Consider the following 18,994-nt stretch of genomic DNA (forward strand, 5'->3'; position numbering starts at 1 on the left):
ATATATTATTCTGTTTTCTTTAAAATTTTTGACTATGAAGGAGCTAAGTACAGAGAGACATTTCATTATATGGGCTGCCAGGCTAGACCAGAATGGATATCATAAGGGTAAGACTTCAGAATTTGGATCTAATAACATGATGCTTTGGAAAAGAGTTTCTTCTTTTGTTTTCACAGAGTATGATACTCTGTGGATTGCTTCTATCCCAATAAGGTATGATAGACCACGCCCTCCTGAAAGGTTGCTGTGAACACCCTCAAAAATTACTTAACTGCCGACTGGGATGAACCTAGCAGACAGGTTATACCATAAAAGACCTGATTAACAGCGACCCCATTCAGCACGAAGCAGTTTGGAGAGAAATAACTTCGCCCATATTCCCAAATATTGTTTATAAATGTTCTTTTACATTTAAAGGGGGATATGATATAGATATGAATAATTTGCATTGATATGGATTTTGCTTTAGTGATTTAAATTTAAAATCACTTTTGTTATATGTATATCTATTTCTGCTCTTGATTAAGGTATTGTGATTGTATAGTTCATTCAAGAATGTAATGTATAATTAGGAAATATAGGTTAATAGATAATCACCTATAATAAATAGTCAAACTTGTAGTCATGTTAGATTTTCTAGATGTACATAGATATATTTCAGATAGACATTCTTCATATCTTTCAAAGACTACAGAATATGGCATTTAATGTTTTTAATAACTTAGGGTTTTTCATGACAATGAGACACGTCTGCTCCTGGCAGCACCAATCTACTTCAAGAGAAAGAGGGGCATCAAAGAGGCTCCTTATGGAGTTTGATAGCCATTTGGGCAAGAAACTGCTCATCCTGGGATGGTCCATGGCCTGTATGTTACCCATTCTCCTAACATGTGTTAAACACAGGCTCCCATCCAATGCCATGCCTACCTTGATTTGTGCTTGTCTGTTTTTCCACGTTTGGGACTTCTACAACTGAGGTAGAACACAGGGAAGGACCTGGCTTTTTCCTTAGGTTCCATCCCAGTTTGAGAGGCACAAGATGACAGCTTCCTGTTAAGTGGTGATGTCCCCTGTGTTACCATGCTGGCTGCTCCCCTGTGAAATGCTAAGGGATCTGAGGGAAACCATGGAGACGGGAAACAGTGCATCATATACAAACCGTACTCCTCTTCAGCTTCCTTCTCCATTTATCTGACTTGGAAGCACAGATACACTCTAGGGATCACATAGAAACCAGTGTGACTCCCATATGACATTGGGATCACCTCCCCCTCCCCCAGTCCAACTGTGATGATTTGAGTCTGAAATGGTCCCACAGATTCATTTTGAATGTTTACTCCCCAACTTGCGGTGGGAGCAGAATCTTTATGGGGTGGGGAAGGGAAGCAACTATAAGAAATAAGTCCTGAGGGTCAGGGTTCTGGAGGTTACAGCCCAGACTCCTGGTCTAGGCCAGGCCACTCTGTTTCCTTGTCTACCACAGCCTAAGCAGTCACAACCACAGGTTGCCCCCACAATAGACTAAACCACTCTGCCACACCTTCTCTGCTCAGATGGTCTTATCCCTCGGAAACCATGAGCCAAAGCAAGCATCTCAGCCTTTAAGACATTTCTGTCGAGCAGTTTGGTCACAGCAATGTAAAAGTAGCTGATCCAAACCACAGTCAATAAAAGAAACCTGTGAATCATTGCCATTATTTCTGTCTTACAGAGGCAGCTCAGGGGATTTAAATGGGTCAATTGATACTGGGTTAGGTGACAATTCAAGCCTAAGTGTGTAGTTATACATACTCTTTCCTGACACCACGGAGTCCTAAGAGTAAGTAACCAATTACTGGGGAGGAGAAAAAACAAGACAGACCTGAGACTAGGTCATGTCTGGATAATTAGACCCACAGAATGCAAGGCTGGTCAATATACAAGGAACACACAAGAAGGCCAGAATCAAGCCCCAAGAAAGCCAAGCCTGAGCTAAGATCCAGGTTCATAAGAAAGTATCATTTAAACTACTAAGTTAGGTTGGGCAATGGGTCAGTGGGTTAAGAATGCTTGCTGAACAAGCATAAGGACCTGCTTCAATGTCCAGCACCCACATAAAGCAGGACACAGGTCACATGTGGGCCTTTAACCCCAGGACTGTCAGGGCCGAAGAAGGAAACCGCTAGGGCTTGTCTGGCTCCAGGGAAGAAGGAAGAAAGTTAAGAAGGCTTGCCCCATCTCAAGAGAAGAAGGAAGCAACAGCGTGATCCCTTGTATGCTGTTCTTATTATGTGTATCCACACACGTGTGCATCCAACATACATACACACACACAAACACAAACACACACACACACTACAGAGCCATCAAGACTTGTAGCTAATAGCTAGCACACACAAACGTTCTCCAAGCACCTAGGCCTCTCTGTGTAGAGCCAGAAAGGTGGTGACCATCTGCATGGAGCCTACCTGGTAGGAACAGACAGCCTGAAGAAACAGATTCATTAAAAATATCACAACAGAAGCCGGGCTGTGGTGGCGCGCGCCTTTAATCCCAGCACTCGGGAGGCAGAGGCAGGCGGATCTCTGTGAGTTCGAGGCCAGCCTGGTCTACAAGAGCTAGTTCCAGGACAGGCTCTAAAAAAAGCTGCAGAGAAACCCTGTCTCGAAAAACCAAAAAAAAAAAAAAAAAAAAAAAAAAAAAAAAAAAAAAAATCACAACAGAAACGAGACGTAAGAGGTTCAGAAAGCAAACCCAGGCTCACCAAGCTTCCCGTAGGGGAAATGGAGTTGGCCCTGGGTTTTGCATCTTTAGAGGGTAGTGGGAGAAGCTGGCCCAGACCCATAGTAGGCACTAGAAGTGGGCAATGTGAAAGGGAGATGAAGGAGCTGACTTGAGAATAATGCTAAAGAAACGGATGGTGGAAGGGCAGGGACAGGTTGTCAGGATGGCAGTCAGGAACACAAACCTCATCTACAGAAAGCAGCCTGGAAGTCCACTAAATGTGGCCAAGGGGATGTCAGCACACAGGGGGAGACAGGCAAGGTCTTTCCTGAAGGGAGATTCCAGAATCCCTTTTCATCATTTTTTTATACAAACAAACCAACCCACCCACTACATTCATAGGCACTGGGTTTGCTTTTTTCTTCCCATCGAGTTACACAACCTAACTCTTTTCATTTATTAAGCTTCACAGATTGCTGAGAGCATCAAAGGAGATGGCCATCAGAGAGTTAGCCTCACAGTGAGCTCAAACAATAGAGGGCTTACCTTACAAGCACAAGGACCTGAGTTTGATCCCCCAAAACTCATAGAGAAAAATCCAGAGATGAAAGTCTTTGCTTGTACCCCCAGTGCCAGGGAAGCATGGACAGGAGGATCCCTGGGGTTCACCTGACAATCAGCTTAGGCTACTTATCGAGTTCTAGACCAGGGTAAGGTACCTCCCCCCTCCCCCGGTCGCTGAAGTTTTTATTTCTGTCAAGCAGCATGGAACAGGATGCAGGTTTCTTGCGTCACATGCTGTCATATTTTCTTCAGTGTACACATGATTCATTTCTCATTTATTTACTGGTTTTATTTTTTTAATTCTGCAGCAAATCCACCACCATGAAGGTGGACTTAAAAATGCCCCAGCCTGAGCAAGATTAAGCTTAAATAAGCCCCCCTTCATCATCTCTCCCTCCAAGACGCTGTCTGAAAGCTGGCTTTATAGTTCCTGACACAAAGAAGCCCTTCTGGGGAAAAGGCCTTGAATATCTCCACTCTGTGCTGAAAATAAGATTTTGACCATGACAAAATGAAAAGAAACTGCGATCACTGTCACCATTATGAGGGCAGTGTCATGAGACTTGCAAACCCAAGGACAGTCTACACAGATCACATGGGTTTCACAAGGCAGAGCCTGGGGTTCACGCCTTCTGAGGGCTGCATTCCTCCTGAGTCTTCTGGAGACTAAGCACGGTAGCTTAGTGTGCAGCACCGGTGGTTCATATCCAAAAGTGAGAACAGCAAGGAGAGAGAGAAACACCCCAGAGCCCACATAACCATGGTTCCCGCGGGGGAGGACCAGGATTGCCTCTCCTCACTAACATTAATACAGTGCCCCCACAGACTGAGACTAATTTTGGGAGAGGCAACTTCGGTCATATATCAGCCACCCCGCGGGGTCTTGTTGTTGGGGATAAATACCTTAAGTGTGTTCCTTTGGTTCTTAAGAGGGGATTGACTTTCTGCTCCCTTGGTCGGGCCAGTGTGTGCGCCGGGAACAAAGTTTTCAGGAGACGAGTGAAGCCTTAGTAGGGGAAGAACATGGGGAGCAATAGTTCCTGAGCTGTCTTCCCTCCAAGGCCACTGGAGGGAGGAAGACAGGCCCGTCCCAGTCCTTAGTTGCCAGTTTCATCTCAGCAGAGCCAGGGAGCCCCCTCAGCAGCCTGAGCTTGAGTGGTAACCTGGAAGTGTCAGCGTGTGCCTGCTCAGTTCTACCAAGTACCTCCCACCGTGCACACCTCACCTCCCTCCCTTCCCAGCAGCAGGCTCCACTGACCACCACGTCAAGGCCAGTGCCAGGCTTCTGCCTTTGGGTCTTGGTTCTACCTTCTGGCTTGCAAATGAGCGGGCTGCAGTCAGAGAGGGAGGTCAGCCTCCCAGCCAGAGCACAGCCCAGGAGCAGCTGCTCTGGATTTCCACAGGGGAGCTGCCAGCCCTGTGAGCTCTCAGGAACCCCGGGTTAGCTCAAGTGCAAAGTATACGTTTTAACACTTAGAGGCAAATGTTCAAAGCCATTTTCCAACTTCCTGCTGAAGTTCATGCAGTAGGTTTACACACAGCTGACTAAGTGTAAACAGGAAAGAGGAGTCAGAAGTGAAAGAGTCTCTCTCTCTCAGGGGCTGGAGAGATGCTCAGCGGTTAAGAGCATTGCCTTGCCTGCTCTTCCAGAGGTCCTGAGTTCAATTCCCAGCAACCACATGGTGGCTCACAACCATCTGTAATGAGATCTGGCACCCTCTTCTGGGTTGCAGACATACAGACAGACAGAATATTGTATACATAATAAATAAATATTAAAATAAAGAGAGACAGTCTCTCTCTCTCTCTCTCTCTCTCTCTCTCTCTCTCTAAAAAAAGGCTTTTAATCACAACGTTTGGGAGGCAGATGTAGGTAGATCTCTGAGTTCTCCACAGAGAAACCATGCCTCAAAAACAAGACAAAATAAACAGTTCAGACCGGTATAGTGTCCTACCCCTGTAATTTCAGCAATCGAGAGGCAAAGGCAGGAGGATAGTGAATTCAAGACCGGCCTAGCCTATGTAAAACTATGTCTAAAAAAGCCAGAAAGTGTTGGGGCAGCTGGCCCAATCCCTGCGTTCAGGGGTGTGGCTGCCCCAGGGGAGAGAGGTACCTTTAAAAAGAACCGGGTTGGGGATAGACGCCCTGTTTCCCCCAACCCCCACCACCCGCTTGACTCTCTGCTTCGCTGGAGCCTTGGCTTTGTAAGTGTGTCTTTCTCCTTTTATTAAAACTGATTTATTCTAAAAGGACTATTTTTGGTTATTTCCAAATTCCTCCAATCATCGTTACACTTGGCGCCTTCCAGGTGGGGCTCCTCGGGGCAGTAGCCGCCGGGGACCACTCTTACCCCACAGTCTGCGGTGGTCGGCAGATTTATATTCGCAACTCGCAGGCGGGATGACCCGGCTTAATTTTAATCCAGCGGATTGAGACGGGCCATGCACTTTTTAAAAAAAAAAAAAAAAAAAAAAACCCACGCCTCCAGATTGAGCCGGGCCACGCACCCTTTTTATTCCCAAGCCTCCATAAGGAGACCGCCCGCTTGGCCTGCAGCTTTGCTCCTTCCAGGAGCTGTTTGCCCGCGCTACTTGCTTAGGCTGAGAGATTTCTCCAAGGGCATCCTGAGCCCGGGCCCCAAGGCATCACCACACGCCACCGCCCATTTCATAGATTGTAGAAAGCGCTATGATGTCAGGTTTTGTAGCGCTAATGTTTGGTCTGTTTTTTGGTACCAATTGCACAAAACACTTTTGAATAGTGCACATTTTTGCCAACATTCTGGCCGGATCTCCTCAAAATATTCAGAGGCTAGACACATTCTTCCTAGATGAAATGTTACCCTGGGTATTTTACCATCGTTTGCTTTCACAGGACCCCCTGATAAGAAAAGTCACCCCTATGTCAGCTGTAAGCAATCTTAGATGACGACGCCCCCTCTCCCAACAAAGTTTACCCTCAGGTTTAGGGACACTAATTGGTGGCTGGTATAGAGTTGAGGGATTGAGTAAGGCTTTATATGGACTCAGGGGTATAAACTACGTACACACACACGCACACACGCACACACACACACATATATATATATATATATATATATATATTTCAAAAAAGGGGAGGGATTAACTGGTGGTCTGAAGGAATAACTGATTTTTGTGAGTTATTGTTTTTTGAAAACTATATGGGTGCTGATTCTTGTATATTGATATATTGAACATTGTATGAGAGTATGATCCTACCTCTGTTTGAAACAATTGTTATATTGAGATATATACCATATTACAATGTACATTTCTACCTCTGATATTATTTATGTAATGACATTGTATACCATATTACAATGTACATCTCTACCTCTGATATTATTTATGTAATGACATTGTTTACCATATTGCAATGTACATTTCTACCTCGGATATTATTTATGTAATGACCCTGTTTACATTTGGAAATCATTGTCTTCATTTATTACATAGTTGTCTATTCTATTAGTCGTACAGTTAGATAAGTGTTGAGAATTATATGTTTGTCATATTTATATTTAGGATAATCAGGTTTTTTAGACACACAGAGATTACATTTAGTATAGATAGCATAATCTTCGACCTCTTTGAAGAGCTGTAGAACATGGCCTTTAATCTAACCTAGAGTTTTGTACTTATGAGACACAATCACTCCTGGCAACAATGCTCTACTCCCGAGAGAACGTTGAGCACCAAAGACACTCCACTGGGAGTTTGCCTTCTTCTTGGCAGAACTAGCCTTTGGGCAAAGAAAAGCCCATACCTCCACTACTGACTAAGATACAAAATATCCATAAGTGGATAAAACAAATTTGTCTTATCTTGCCAAGACAGGATAGGATAGTTTTACTAAAGGTTCCTTGCCATTAAAAAATGGTATGTCAGGTTATATCAGGCCTTAGCCAAAATTGGTTGCCTCAACATTGCTAACAAGATTTTGTGTGGTTGTCCAGGTAGTCAATTGTCTCTGTCATCTGTTACACATTTTGGAAGTTTCTCGTTTGTGCTTCCTGGTTGCTTCAGTAATACTACGTACGTCCCTTCTCAGATCTTTGATGGGGTTAAAGATTAGATAATTGTAGCTACCTTCTACATTATTTAGACTTCCTGAAGTAGAATGTTTAGTAAAATTTTTGTTATATGTTCCTTGCCTAATATTGTTTGCTTCTTGTAATTTTATATGATCTATTCCCATTGTATATAGTTGTATTTGGTTTCTGAATCTGCCTTATTTAGACAAAAGGGGGAGATGTTGGGGCAGCTGGCCCAATCCCTGCGTTCAGGGGTGTGGCTGCCCCAGGGGAGAGAGGTACCTTTAAAAAGAATCGGGTTGGGGATAGACGCCCTGTTTCCCCCAACACCCCCCCACCCCCGCTTGACTCTCTGCTTCGCTGGAGCCTTGGCTTTGTAAGTGTGTCTCTCTTTCTCCTTTTATTAAAACTGATTTATTCTAAAAGGACTATTTTTGGTTATTTCCAAATTCCTCCGACTGCCGTTACAAGAAAGAGAGGGAAGAAGGAAGCAGAGCAGAGACAGACAACAGACAGACAGTGGAGGGGTGGGGGAATGACTGGCTTCCAAAGGAAGAAAGAACTTTACAAGGCAATAACAAGCAGAGGCCAACAAGCAATGGTGCCAGCCAGGTGAGAAGGGGCAGTCCCCTGACACTGCCCAGAGTGACAGCCACACCTTAGTGTAATGGTGTAATAGGGACTACAAACCTGGAAATGCCACTTCAATTGTAAGAACAACAAACTACAACGGAAGGAAAGCGTTGGGCCAGCAGGATAGTTGAGAGGTAAAAGCCAAGCACATCAAACAACCTGAACTGGATCCCAGACCCCAGAAAAGGGAGAATTGAATCCCTAAAGTGTCCACAAGTATGAACAATGGACACGCACACATGCACACGCGCGCACACACACCCACACATTGTGTGGGCGCGCGCCCCTCTTTAAAATGTAAACTTTTAAGTCTGAAAGGTACAAAACCAGACAGCCATCAACCTGCTGACAGGGAACATGGGACTCTGAAGGGTTCTAGAAGTGCCCTTTGAAACCGAGTGGTTCCAGAGCGACTGCCCTGAGAGGCCTGGCAACCTTGGAAGGGACCAGGGGCCCCTCGGCAGAAGGAGCCCTGACAAGAATCTGCAGTGACACCACACCGCTGCCTGCCTTTCCAGTCTATTTCTTGTGAGTTAAAGGGATTCCCCAGAGGATGGTGATTGCGCATCAGAGGGACGAGCGACAGCAGACAGAAGCATCTGGTCTTCTGTGAGGGGCTTACACATATGGAAACCAGTGCCATTCAAGCTTTTGAAGCTGGTTTTTTTTTTTTATATAAAAGTGTATAATATCGCATACACTAACAGGCAAAGGTGTTGGCATTATTTAAGAAAAATACTTTATAAATTTCAAAGATTTAATTTCTTGTAAAGTGGCAAAAGCTGTAAGTCATAACAAAAGCTTCTTTAGAGTCCTGACAGTAAAGTGTGCACGAGACCAGAGACTCTGAGAACTCCAGAGCCACGCCTGCACAAGGCACGCATGAAGGATGCATCACGACACAACAGCTAAGTAAAGCGAGGAACAGTCCCCACTAAAAAGTCCTCTCCTCTTAAATAGAATGAGGTGGCCTGGTGCTAAAGGCACTCACTGCCCAAACCTGAGGACCTGGACTGGACAGGGCAAAACGGATGTGGGAATGTCATCTGTCTATCTGTTGTTTCATTGGTTAGTTAATGGGCCAAATTTAGATAGGCAGAGCAGACAGAACTGTGGGAGAGAGAAGGCAGTGACTCAGACGCCATGGAGCTAGCAGCCAGGTCAGACGTGCTGAATCTTTTCCGGTAAGCCACCACCTTACACAGATTATTAGAAATGGGTTAATCAGGATGTGAAAGTTAGCCAGTAAGAGGCTAGAGATAATGGGCCAGGCAGTGTTTAAATGAATACTATTTGTGTGTTGTTATTTCCGGGGTTAAGCTAGCTGTGCGGGAGCTGGGCGGGACGAAAAGCAGGCCTGCTCACCTCCCCTCACTACACAAAACTGGGAGTCAGACAGTAAAGTTGCCTGGCTTCCAGGCCCAGCAGACTAGAGCCTAGGAAGAGCAATAGCCTCACCAGGTGAAGGAGGCTCGCATGTGTGCCCACACGTACATACATGCACACATACAGTCTCTCTCTCTCTCTCTCTCTCTCTCTCTCTCTCTCTCTCTCTCTCTCCTCTCTCTCCCCAGTCACACACACAGACACATACACACACACACGTAGTATGAGTATGAAAACATCTCCAAGGCACATTAAAGATAAATGAACAACCTGCAGCACAGTATACATGCACATTGTTTAAATCTGTAACAGTTTTACATTGATTTATTTTGCATGTGCTGCTGTGTGCATGTGGAGGCCGAAGGAGGCCGAAGGCAACTCGAGGGGCTTAGTTCTCCCTTCCACCACGAAGGTCAAGGGGACTGAATTCAGGCTTTAGGTTAGCAGCTTCTTTACCCACTGAGCTGTCTCTCTGGTCTGTTTAAATTTTATAATATAATATTGGTTTTTGTTTTGTTTTCTGAGACAGGGTTTTTCTGTAGATTTGGAGCCTGTCCTGGAACTAGCTCTTGTAGACCAGGCTGGCCTCGAATTCACAGAGATCCGCCTACCTCTGCCTCCCAAGTGCTGAGATTAAAGGCGTGTACCACCACCGCCTGGCAAATTTTATAATATTGTTAAAATGCTACCACAGTGATATTTTTCCAACAAAAAGAAGTGTAACATATTTTACCCCATACGAGAAGTTACCTCTGGCCAAGAGACTGGGATTAGTGTATGAACACACACGAAAAGGGTAAGGGTTTAGCTTTTCCCATTATGTCTGGATCTTTAACAAATACACCCTAACACATACAGACACACCATGTTTGGCAAATTGCGGTTAACTGAGGTGGAGCTATTTCCTCTGGATTGAAACCCTTCCTCTAGAAGAAAATCAGGGAGGCAAGTGGGACCCACAAAAGTTACGAGGCCCTGCCCTGGGAGTTACGAGCAGTGAACACCTGCCCTGGGAGCTGTGTGCAGTGGACACCTGCCCTGGGAGCTACATGCAGTGGACACCTGCCCTGAGAGCTATAAGCAGTGGACACCTGCCCTGGGAGCTACAATCCTTCCCAAACAGTTCCACCACATGGACAGGAAGCTATTCTTATTCACACCACATAGGCCAGGAAAGAAGCTTCTGTCCCTCACAAGGGGTTCAGCCCTGTACCCTGAGGGAACAAATCTGTCACCATCTCCCAGGACAAGGCGCACCACAGCTGGGAAGTTTCCCTAGGACTGCCACAGCAGTTAGTGGGACCTGCCTGCTGGGGCTGACAGCAGGGCACATGGGGCAGCCACACAGCACTGCAACTGCCTGCCACTGGCTCAGCTCCAGGCTGTACACTAACTACACACTCTTTCGACCAGAATCTTCACCATCTGCTATCACAGAAATTGTACTTTTCTTGAAAGAACTGTTTTAGTCAGGGTTCTCTAGGAGAACCGAGCCTCTAGGAGGTGAATATATGTCAGAATTTAAAATTGTAATGATGACCAAATCAAATCTGAGATGCTGAGAACATGGTGGTTGGTCCTTGAGGCTGGGAGCCTCAATAGTCAGAACAGTCCTAGAATAGCTACTGCACACTGGGGACCAGCAGCCGCTGTCACTCAGTCCAGGGAATAGCTACTGCGCACTGGGGACCGGATGCCCAATGTCACTCAGTCCAGGGCACCTCCGTGGTCCCAATCTGGTACCCACAGCCCAGAAAGGTCCAACCATGAGGAAAGCATGGGAAGATGGGTTCTAGGTGTCAGTGAGGGGATCAGCAGAAGCAGTAACAGGGCCAACCAGCTCCAGCCCAAGAGGGAAAGCCACGAGACAAGGGCAGGAAATAGCTTCCTCTGAACGCTCTTTTGAGATCGGAAGAGCTCAGCAGAGATGGGGAGAAGAAGACACTCAAGAAGCCCCCCTCTCGCAGTAACAGAGCAAACTGTGAGGGAATCAGTCAGCCAGGTCACCCACCCACACAAGTGAGAGACTCAAAGGACATCCTGAGAACCAGGAGGGACATGAGGAAGTAAGCGTCATGTCTGAACTGTGACAGCAGCCTCCACCTCTGACCAGCACAACTAAGGGATGTACAGTAATAAACCTGTTGACCTGTCCAAGATAAGGGCATTTGATAAGGTCAAAGATAAGGGCATTTGGAGAAGTGGCTTTCACATCTGCCTTTAGCAGATTCTGGGGAATAAGCCTGCTAGTCTCCCGGAGGTCTATGATCCTGACCTTCAGAGACTCCAGTTCTGCACTGCAAACAAACAGCATGCAAGGGCTATGACCTACAAAAGCAGAGCTAAGGAAGCCCTGAGCGCAAGCCAGCAAGCCGCACTCCTCCATGGCCTCTGCTTCAGCTTCTACCTCCAGGTTCCTGTCTTGATTTCCTCTGATGACAGACTGATATGGAAGTATAGGCAAAATAAACCTTCCATCCCCAAGTTGCTCATGGTCATGCTTCTCACAGCAACAGAAACCTGAAGGTGGTGCACGCCTTTAATCCCAGCACTCGGGAGGCAGAGGCAGGCGGATCTCTGTGAGTTTGAGGCCAGCCTGGTCTACAATAGCTAGTTCCAGGACAGGCTCCAAAGCTACAGAGAAACCCAGTCTCAGAAAAACCAAACAAATAAATAAGAAAGAAAAGAAAAGAAAGAAACCTGAACTAAGACAGAACTAAGACAGACTGCTAAAAACGCAATCACAGCAGCCGGTAGTAGTCACCAACAGCTCTGACCGAAACATGTAGAGCAAAGGGGTAAGGGCTATACAGATCAGTGGTAAGGGCTTGCCTAGCATGCATGGGGCCTTGGGTTCAATCCCCAGCACCGGAGGAAAATAACAAAGAAAACCAGTGAACAGGCCACTTTAATGACCCACGATGACCTCTTCCTGTGACCCATTGCCTTTCAGACGCTTCGCATGCTGTGCAGAATAACAGCAACCACCTAGCTTCGGTTTCCCCATTCATGCTCCCCAGATCCTCTGATTCTGATGTGAAATGCATTGAATTGACAAACCAGCATAAGCCCAGTAAGAGAACAGTCTGGTACTATATAGGAATAAACCCCCAAAATAGCGGAAAAAAAACCCTAAAACAGATTCACCTGCTCAAAGATAACTATAGGAAAATCACTGCCCATCAGTGGCCTAGGGTCTTAGTCACGGTTATTACTGCTGTGATGAGACACCATGACCAGAGCAACTTGAGGAGGAAGGGGTCTATGTGGCTAACTCTCCATCATCACTGTTCATCACTGAAGGGAGTCTGGGCGGGAATTCAAGCCGGGAAGGATCCTGGAGGCAGGAGCTGATGCACAGGCCACAGAGGGGTGTGCTTGCTGGCTTGCTAAGCTTGCTTTCTCAGAGCACCCAGGACTACCAGCTCAGGGATGGCACCATCCACAGTGGGCTGGGCTTTCCCACCTCAATCATTAACTAAAAAATTGCCCTACAAGCTTGTCCACAGCCTGATTTTTATGGAAGCACTTTCTCAGTTGAGGCTCCCTCCACTCCAATGACTCTAGCTTGTATCAAGTTAGCATAAAGCTAGCCAGCACTCCTAGGCTTCCCAGCAAGTGAGAGTGGGAAGATATCAATAAAAGTTTGATATCGTTTTGAAAGAACAAAACAGACCGAGTGGTAAATGTGAAATAAAATCACTGAAGATGGTCAGGAAAAAAAAAATGAAATGGATAGCATTCTAGTAATAATGGAGTTGAAAAAAATTAAATTGGTTTCTTTTTTTAATGATTTGTACAATCATTTCTTTATCTGTGAGTGTGTGTGCATGCGTGTGTGAGTGTGTGTGTATGTCAGAGGGGGTGTGTGCTTCTGTACACATACGGAGGTCAGAGTACCTTGGTAGTACTTTGCAGGAGTCAAGCCTGGACAGGTCCCAAGGCATGCGTTCTTATACTTGGCTGAAATACGAACTTAGGAACGCAAAGTCATTCTGGGAGTTGAGTTCATCTTTCTGGAAACTGATATTGTTCTCATCTTTTGCTCAGTGACGGGAAAAGGGAAGCATTTGCCAAGATTATTACAAGCAGATGTGTCAGAGGTGAATCTTAGTGGCTGGACTGTTCAGCTGATGTACAGTTGGACTACATTATGCTATGGGGTTCATTCCGCCATTAAGAAGCCAGCGTGGGGTGAAACGGTTCAGCAGGTAAAGGCTCTCTAAGCCTGATGCCTTGAGTTTGAGCCCCAGGCCCCACATGAAGGAAGGAGAGAAACCCCTTTTGCAAGCTGTCCTCTTAGCAACACTCATGCACATAGTGTGGCATGTATGTGCCCACACATACACACTGACACATTAAATACATGTAAGCACACAGAACAACAATAATAAAAAGCCCATCAAGGTAACACTTGTGTTATAATATAAAAAGTACCCTAAATGTACTAAGTAGAGGAAATAGGTTACTGTGACATGGGCCTGCCTAACAAGTATGATGCACACACGTGGTTGCAAAGGGAGAAGAGGGTCTATGAATTTCCCACTTGTCCTCTAGAAACACAGACAAGGTCAGAGACCTGTGCCAGAGGGCCTTGCTGACCTCCACACCCTCTTCCCGGTGCTTTGATGCTGAGTGTGAGCTGAGGATGTACGAACCCAGGATGTGAGAGCCCAGGATGTGAGAGCCCAGGATGTGAGAGCCCAGGATGTGAGAGCTGAGGATGTACCAGCTGAGGATGTGCAAGCGGAGGACGTGCGAGCCGAGGATGCGCAAGCTGAGGATATGCGAGCTGAGGATATGCGAGCTGAGGATGTGCTGTTATTGGGAAGCTAAGGATCACTCCACGCTCACACACACAGCAGCTCTTTGCAGCTGACGGGACAGCTAAGGGACAGGATTATCTTGCCTCATAAACCCCTACCAGTAGGGGAGGCCTGGCAGCAGGCATCTCCACAGCTGTGACAGCTACTTGCTGCCATCTCAGCAGGCTGAAAATCAGAGCAGATAGGCAGAGCGGCCAGCAACCTCAAGGCCTTCTCTGAGACCATCCAGCACACACTGCACAGAAGACTGAAGCGAGGTAAGAAAGGAGCAGGGTGAGCACCCATAGGGCACTTGGCGCCAACTCTCCCTTCTCCACCCCCAGTTCACAATCCCATTCCAACTGTCTTCCACGGAGTGAAGTCTTAGAAGCAACCATAGCAGCTGCCCAACTGAGCTCTGAGTTCTTACATTCCAGGAAACTACAATCTTCAAAATGTGATCCAGGACTTGGAAGTTAAGAGCATTTCTGAGCAGCTCCTTCCAGAGGGTGTGTGTGTAATTGTCCTCACTGTAAAGTCAGTTAGGATCAGTGAGCACTCTCAGCCCCAGGTATGTGCAAAAGCCACCAAAGCTACCTCAATCAAGACACACTCTACAGTCCTCAGGAATGGATCAATAAAAGACTAAGTACTGGCTATGTGACAGACACATAGACAGGCTATGTGATAGAAGTATTCCAGACAAGAAAGTGGGAGGGGTAAGGGCCAGGAGAGGGTCACTCAGCCGTGCTTGGAGCCGCAAGTCCTGCCCCACACTCCCGGGGCTGCCCTCCCCAACAGTGTGGTGGGCGAACTGTCTGCTTCATTTAAACGGCTCCACCAACCTTGGTTGTCGTGTTTAAGGTTTCTATTGCTGTGATGAACACTGTGACCAACAGCAACTTGGGGATAATGGGGTTATTTCAGTTTACAGTTCTGATGTCAGCCTCCATCACTGGGGGAAGTCAGGACAGGAAATCAGGGCAGGAACCTGGAGGCCATGGAGAAGTGCTGCTTCCTGGCTTACTCCCCGTGGCTTGCTCAGCCTCTTTTTTTATATATCTCAGGACCACACACCCAGTGGTAGCACTCTGTCCAGGGACCTGGGCCCTCCCACATCAATTATCAATCGGTGCGGACGTTTTCCTCTTCCATGACTCTAGCTTGTGTCAAGTTTTCATAAAACTAGCCAGCATACTGGGGTTATTACAATTATTACAATCTTCATTCTCATCCTTTTCTTGGGGGAGGGTGTTTTTCCTTGGATGGCACACAGTTAAACTGCACAAGATTAATCCTTGATTGTGAATACTGATCTCCTATGACTTTCTGTTGGGTTCATTACACACCTGTCTTCCCCTCGAAAGGCTTGAGCCTTCAGAAGACATGACCATCTGCCTGAGTGTTCACCTAAGAGCCAGCCAGCCTGGTGCTCGGGAGTTCCCTCTGCCTTATCCTGAAATCACACCGGTGGAGGAATGTCACCTGGTAGCAGACTAGTGTCTACTGGGATGGTAAACTCCTGCTGGTAGAGAGGGTCATGCCTTGAATCTTTTCCTATCCCTCACAGGGCACAGTGGAGCGCATACATAGCCCAAGCAGAGTGGTGCTGGCTGGACCCACCCCCATGTCCCCCAAGATGCCTCTCACACAGTACATCCATCTGGACCTGCATAACAGACCCCAGCTCCAGGTGCCTCAAGAGTCCTTCTAGAAGGGGGACTTCACAGAGAGTGACCAGCCCCTCCCTGTTGGCCTCTGCCCACACCAGATGTCCAGGACTTGCATCTTCATCATAGGGACATTTATTCCCCAGGATTCTGATGCCTAGCATTTGGTCCAGTCCACAGCGGGAAGCCACAGAGACTATCGTCAGCCTCCAAGCGACTCTGTGGTTTCCCTTTCGGCGGGATCATCCCTGCCCGAGAACCAGGAAAACCCACAGCTCACTCTGCGCCCTTGCTTCAGCGACTTTCCGCCACAGTGTCACGGATACACCAGCCATGCCCTTTCCCGCCCAAGCCCTGCCTCGACTCCAGCTTCCACCAGCACCTCAGCTCACTCAGGTGTACAGATGGCCTCGCTCTCTCCTCTCCACAGCCCGTTAAAATCTAGGTACCCAGCTGTTTCCTAATGCTCCCTCGTCTCTCAGAAGGGCCCCCCTTTCCTTCCTCCACTCGGCCCCCATCCATGCAGAAGACCTCAACTGATGCCATAGCTCAGGGCAGTCACATGTCCAGATCCACACTCCCTTCCTACATCCAGAACTAATGCACTCTCACTATCACTGAGTGCTGTTGTCCACCGGTCTGCCAATCAACGGCCCCCAATCCCAGGTGAGTGAGCAGGTGCCTCTTCTAGTAACCTGACCCTGGCCCGCATTACCCTTAGCTCCTAGAGCTCCCCTCCCCCAGCGAGCTCCCGGCTCCCGGCTGGCACAGCCCCCTGAGAAGCATCTCATTTGGGCCACTCCACACTCCACCCAACCTGGCACAGACACTCTACACGGTCCTGACCCACCTGCAAGTGCCGTTGCCCACCCCAACACACACACAAACACACACACACACACACACACACACACACACACTGTTTACCTGCAATTCACACACTGAATGTCAGGGTAACTGGTAAGACCACCCCACTCTGGCTCATGATCCTGCCCGAAACACTAGACTTTGGATTTTGCATAACTATTAAGATGAAATGATAGTTTATATGAAGATTAAGTCATTTCTTCAACTTTCATTCACAGCAAGGCCTAGGTGGAGGACCTCTTCCACCTCCAACGGCATTACTCCCCATCACACACCACCCTAAGACAGACCCCAAGGATGACTGAAAAGCACAGTGAAACACTGTAGACGGACCTGGAGCCACTTGGGAACTTCTTTGGTGTGAAATTTTAGGTGACTGCACAATTTCTGGGGAGAGGAGTAGGAAAAGACACTCTTGGCAGTCTAGCGGCAACAAGCTGGATATGAACTCCAAGCCACAATCATGGGCGGGAGACAAAGGAACTGCAGGGAGGATGCTAGCAGGGTCAACAGAGATACCCAGATTGCACATAGGCAAAATAAGTCTTCAGTCTTAAATCCGGTATGAGCAGAGTGGCTATATTAGGAGGGGCGTGAGGGGCGTGCGGAAATGCCGGCTGTGTGCAATGAGATCTCCCCTTGGCGGGCCCTGCCAACCCCAGACAATGCCAGCCTAGCCCAGGCTGCCCCTGCGCCCCCGGACTCACCGATGGAGATCTCCTGAGCGAAGGCCAGCGAGATGAGCAGCAGAGGCAGACCCACGGCGATGCATGTGACCATTTTATCCACCGCTAGCTCCAGTCGCAGCCCCTTGAATTTGGGCTCAGTGGGCTCCTTCAACAAGAAGTCCGAGAACACGTACTCCGTGGCCAGGTGAGCGATGGCCATGGTTACGGCGCGCCGGGTGCCGCGGGACTGACAGCCGAGAACAGGCGCGGGTGCTGCCGGCAGCCGTGGAGAGGCACCGAGTCCTCGCGGTCACCGACCCGGCTCGCGGCTTCCGCTTTCCCTTCCCGGGCTCCCGGGCGGGCCCAGCATCGCACCGCCTAGGCAGTCTCGGGGCGACCGCCTCGTAGGGACCGCACGGGAGCCGCAGCTGCGTGGGACCGCCCCAAGCTACGCAGGGCGCACGAGCTCCCGAGCTGCGGCTGCAGCGATCGCACCGGGTGCTCAGCTCTCGCGGCACCCGGCGCGCGCGACACCAGGACTTCGGTCTCTCTGCGCGCGCAGGGGCAACAAGGAGCCGGGAACAAAGCACTTGGCCTCAGCGGCCACAGCAGCCCGCGGCTGTACTGCACGCCCGGCTCGCCGAGCTCTTCCGGAACCTGCGCGGGGAAACCGGGTTCCCAGGCGAGCAGTTTCCGGAAGCGCGCTTACGCGGGCGGGGTGGGCGCGGCCGCCCCAGGACCCTGGAGTTCGGACTGGCGAAGGATCGCCCCACCCTGTTGCCCCGAGGACAGATACGCCCCTCCCATCCCTGTGCTCCCAACTCTAACACATAAAAATTTTTTAAAATGTGGTTTTTTCCCCTTTTCTTTTTTTTTTTTTTTTTTACAGTCCATTCTGTTGGCAGCCCCTTCCCCGAGTACGAGCTAGCCCATTTCTATGCCTAGTGTGGGCGTGTGATGCTGAAGATGAACCCAAGCCTACTGCATTGCCCAGACCAGCGCTCTACCACAGCACCACGCCCCAAGGTGCAATCCCGCTTCTGAAAGAGCTTCAAGGAACAGCCTTTAATAATCAGGCGATGTTGAGCGAAAGTATGTTGCAGAAAGGGTCTTGGACCTTTCCAGAGTTCTGTAAGGGGGGAGATAGCGAATAGGGCCCACAGTGTGTGACTGGTCGCATTCCCAGCCCTCTCTGCTCACTCCTCTACCTTCTGGTTCAAAGCAGTTGCCAAGGCCACAGAGGAGTAACACTGTGGGTGTGTGGTGTTGAGTAGCTACAGAGAGCTGCTTCTCGATGGAGATAATGAGACAGTCAGGAAATGCTCCAACCATTAGCTGCCTTGAAAGGTGAAGGGCCAGGCCTGGACAGCTTCTCTGGGTGTGTACATCAGCAGGACCCCAGGGGTAAATCCAAGGCCCACACGCACCTCTCCACCAGACTAGTCCTGAAGCCCTCAAAGACTTCACTCTTTACTTCGACCTCAGCTGCTGCTGACTTCCACATTTCCCAGGCCATTGCTGTTGGTGCTTGCCCCAAGATAGAAGCCTGGTGCTCCAATTTTAGCTTTCCCATTTCTCTTGACAACTGCCCCAACTAAGTCTGAACTTTTGTACTTCTCTTTGGCAGATCTGACAGCTCCCCA

General features: G+C 48.3%; 1 protein-coding gene across 1 annotated transcript in view; it reads right to left on the reverse strand.

Annotated features, from left to right (window-relative positions):
* The window catches only part of Panx1 (pannexin 1), a 51,601-nt gene extending 33,585 nt beyond the window's left edge, over positions 1-18,016 (reverse strand). Inside the window, exon 1 of the mRNA XM_038322423.1 lies at positions 17,391-18,016. Coding sequence (XP_038178351.1) covers positions 17,391-17,571 — 181 coding nt within the window. The 5' untranslated portion in view covers positions 17,572-18,016. The remainder of the gene's footprint in view (positions 1-17,390) is intronic.
* Between the last annotated feature and the right edge of the window lie 978 nt (positions 18,017-18,994).

Source organism: Arvicola amphibius, chromosome 3, assembly GCF_903992535.2.
Source record: "Arvicola amphibius chromosome 3, mArvAmp1.2, whole genome shotgun sequence".
In the NCBI taxonomy this organism is placed as follows: Eukaryota; Metazoa; Chordata; class Mammalia; order Rodentia; family Cricetidae; genus Arvicola; species Arvicola amphibius.